This window comes from Armigeres subalbatus, chromosome 2 (assembly GCF_024139115.2).
Source record: "Armigeres subalbatus isolate Guangzhou_Male chromosome 2, GZ_Asu_2, whole genome shotgun sequence".
Classification (NCBI taxonomy): Eukaryota; Metazoa; Arthropoda; class Insecta; order Diptera; family Culicidae; genus Armigeres; species Armigeres subalbatus.
In genome coordinates this window covers 410,267,211-410,270,792 of record NC_085140.1, presented here as the reverse complement: position 1 = coordinate 410,270,792, position 3,582 = coordinate 410,267,211, and the positions used below count along the sequence as shown (strand labels likewise).

General features: G+C 42.0%; 1 protein-coding gene across 1 annotated transcript; it reads left to right on the top strand.

Moving 5' to 3' along the window:
- Positions 1–1,897: 1,897 nt before the first annotated feature.
- On the top strand, positions 1,898–3,353 carry LOC134217642 (37 kDa salivary gland allergen Aed a 2-like). Its single transcript, XM_062696445.1, has 5 exons — positions 1,898–2,048; positions 2,108–2,326; positions 2,386–2,613; positions 2,674–2,868; positions 2,925–3,353. Exons 1-5 carry the CDS (start codon positions 1,923–1,925, stop codon positions 3,219–3,221), a joined length of 1,065 nt encoding a protein of 354 aa, XP_062552429.1. The 5' UTR covers positions 1,898–1,922; the 3' UTR covers positions 3,222–3,353.
- Positions 3,354–3,582: the final 229 nt, after the last annotated feature.

Below are 3,582 nucleotides of genomic sequence, written 5' to 3'. Positions count from 1 at the left end.
CGAAAATTGTCTAGACCGGCACCGGGAATCGAACCCAGCCACCCTCAGCATGGTCTTGCTTTGTAGCCGCGCGTCTTACCGCACGGCTAAGGAGGGCCCTGAAATACACTCATGGGACATTCGAATATCGTAATAACTTAGAATTTTAACTTATCCGAACATGCAATCATGCAAACATGCAAGTTACTTCAACGCGGTTAAAGCGTAAATCCCTTTCCTAATATGTGATAAAATAACCTCGGAATTTTCCCAATCAAACAACAAACGTCAGTAACCAGTCGATTTTAAGGGTCGAGAAGTACAAATGTAACACATGAGTATTGCGAATAGTAAATTTGCTGTTAACCAGTGTAAGCGATTATGTTTGATACTTTGAATAAAGTTCGCATAGCCACATAGCCAAACTCAGAATCCTGCTAGTAAATTTCACTGATCACCAAGGATTTGCCGATTGCACTTTGGAATTTTCCTCTCTTGGTGCTTTCTTGGTGGTGCCAAAAAGAACCGATTTATTTTCAATGTCTCCAATCACTATCAGCAACTACGCTGCTCCACCATAATTGTCTACCACCAATATCATCGCTCCGGCAGTCGTTGTCGCTGAGATCGCTACCCGACGCCATGGTCCGCTCGCCAGCCGAAGACCACCTCTTATGCTGACTCATCGGCACCGACAGAACGTTGTGTCCGCCCATCGTGAATGCTCGAATGAAAATAATGCGCGCCTTCGAAACACGTGTCTTTTTATGCAGAGATAAAGTGAAACCTGCAGCGCCGCCTCTTATGGTTGTGAGTGTTATGGTTGCGAATCACCATTAAAATCACTCAGCGTAGGGTCGTCCCATCCTGCACGAAACAGTTCGTCTCCGATCAACCTTCTCTTGTATAAAATGGTGGTTCTGAGAAGAATTGATTTATTTTAAATAATGCACATTTTGAATAACTTTAAGCGACAAATCCAAAGTCAGATTTTTTCGGGAAAATTTCACTGAACGCCCATAATTTTCTATTGTGACTAGCGGTTGCACCTTGAAAAAATCCTCTCAGCTTATGGTGGTCCTGACTATGTCTCCAATCATTATTGTCTATCCAGTACAAAATAAGACGACATTTTCTACCGAAGATGGATTTTTCTCGAGCTACAAGCAAATTACTTCGGAAGTAGTGCGCTAGATTCACAGAATGATGCGCTACACAACGCTACGCCGACAATATCTCTCCGACACTGCCGCTCCGCCATCCATAACGCCACCAACGCCATCGCTGTGGATGGCAGCTGTTGTTGCTGGGATCGCCTCCGATGCAGGCTCACTGCTTTCGACGAAGCGTCGTGTCCGCTCCCCGTGAATGCTCGAACGAAAATGACGCGCGCACCCGAAACACGGGTCATAGATAAAATGAAGCGATGAGCCAAAAGGATCGTAACTTGCATCAAACTGATGTCTGTGTTGGGGATGCAAAAACGAGATTGATTCGTTCCCATTTTTTCTGGGTTTGGAAAGAATTGGCATTTACAATAGTTTAACGTTTATAATCAAAAATTAAAAACAAAATGGCAAATTGGTGGAAAGTGTCATTTATATTATTTCACGCATGCTGTGACGCAGTGAAGCTGGAATAATAAAAACGACAGTTGTACGTGGCTTCCGTTTTGAATGGGGTGCCCTTGAGATTAAGATTTGTAAAAGTTTTTATTCAGATATACAACAGCAATCACTAATCGCACCCAGACAGACAGAAGAACGTGTTCAGGATCATGCAAGTTTTTCTTAATTTGTGATTCTACATTACTTTCTTTGTATAAATTCTTGACCGAATAGACAAACGGTTGCAAATCTTGATGTTACATTACTGCACCACTGTGACAGCACCGTTACAGTCATCTATAAAAGCTGAATATACAAATAAAACTAATCAAACATATGAGAATCTGGAGACTCGGTTCAATAAAAGGCACCCGTGTTCTACTTGCGGCAACAGTATTAATTATGCCGTCTTCAAGAAACTACGCTGTTGCATTACTTGCTCTAGCAGCTCTTCACATTACCGTAATTGATCCATTCAATCATTGTGTACAGATGTAACTCAAGTTGGTTTGCAATTCAAGGCTGCTCCCCTGTGGGATGACAAGGATCCCGAGCAGATCCTGTTCATCGTGTCGCGCTGTATGGAAGAATGGTCCCGATTGGCGAGCGAACCGCAAACCGCCCTGAAGAACTGGATGAACTGGAAACTGGAACCGGCGAACGACCCAGCTACCCAATGTTACACGACCTGTGTGCTGGAAAACATCGGGTTCTACGAGCCCGCCGAAAAGAGGTTCAAGGTTTGTTGTCTCCCCGTCTGAACATTCGAAACAGTAATTTTTTGCAATCTCCACAAAAGGGGGTTCGTGTGATGCAACAATGGGAGGTACACCATCGACTAATGACTGCAGATCGCGAAAGTGTGCATCGCCTGACGGATGCGTTTGATATGGTTCCCACCCTAAAATCGTCCAAATGCTCGGATGTGTTCAATGCTTACCAATATATTCATGCTAACAACTTGGGCACGATTCGATCTATTCTATTCTGCGATGGAAAGTCTGCCGAAAACTACTACAAGGAAAAGGTGAGATTATGTTGTTTCTTCTATTCAGAATTGTGATTAGCTTATTCAATCATTTACCAGGGAGCGAAAATCAAACAGAAAGGACAATCTCTTTTCGAGTTCTGTGAGAATATAAACTATCCCATAGGCAGTCCACAACGAAGCCAGTTATGCAAAATCAGAAAATATGAATTGGTGGAAGGAGAAATATTCGATAAGCATATGGAATGTGTCTTCAAAGGTTTGCGCTACATGACGACCAAGAACGAATTGGATGTGAGTAAATTAAGGAAGTTTCAATGATAATAGTCCATAATTTATTTTGTTTCAAGGTTGAGGAAATCGCTAGGGATTTCAGGCAGGTGGGAAAGCCGCTACACGAAGTGAAGGCTGTCTTGCGAAAATGCAAGAGTGAGATAACGGAAAAGGACCCAGGGAAACTAGCCGTTCACTATTACAAGTGCTTACTGAATGATCCGAAAGTGGCGACAGACTTTAAGGAAGCGTTTGATTATCGCGAAATTAGATCCAAAGATTACATGGCGCAGCTCAAAGGGGAATTGAAGCCATACGAGAGAAGTGACGTACGTAAACAGGTGGACGATATCGACAATAAACAGTGTGGCTAATCGACGTTAAAAAGTGTTTGACATCTGTAAAAACAGATTTCCTTGAACTTCTCAGTCCAATTTCCAATCTTTAAATGAATTGATAAAAACTAATTAAATAAAAAAAACCTTTTATAGCTGACATGCATCTTAATGAAAATGCATCTTGAAATTCAAAATAGTAATAAAAATCTGTTGCGGAAACACAATTGCCGAATTTTCTTTAAAATAAGCTGATTTTAGTGAGTACGAAGGACCTTCTTCGTATCTTAGTTAAAGCGCCAGTCTAGCGTACTAAGGGTCGTGGGTTCGAGTCCCATCGAAGGGAAAGTGGTTACCTCCAATACATTTTTCAAATCAAAATGTTCCACATAATGTACAT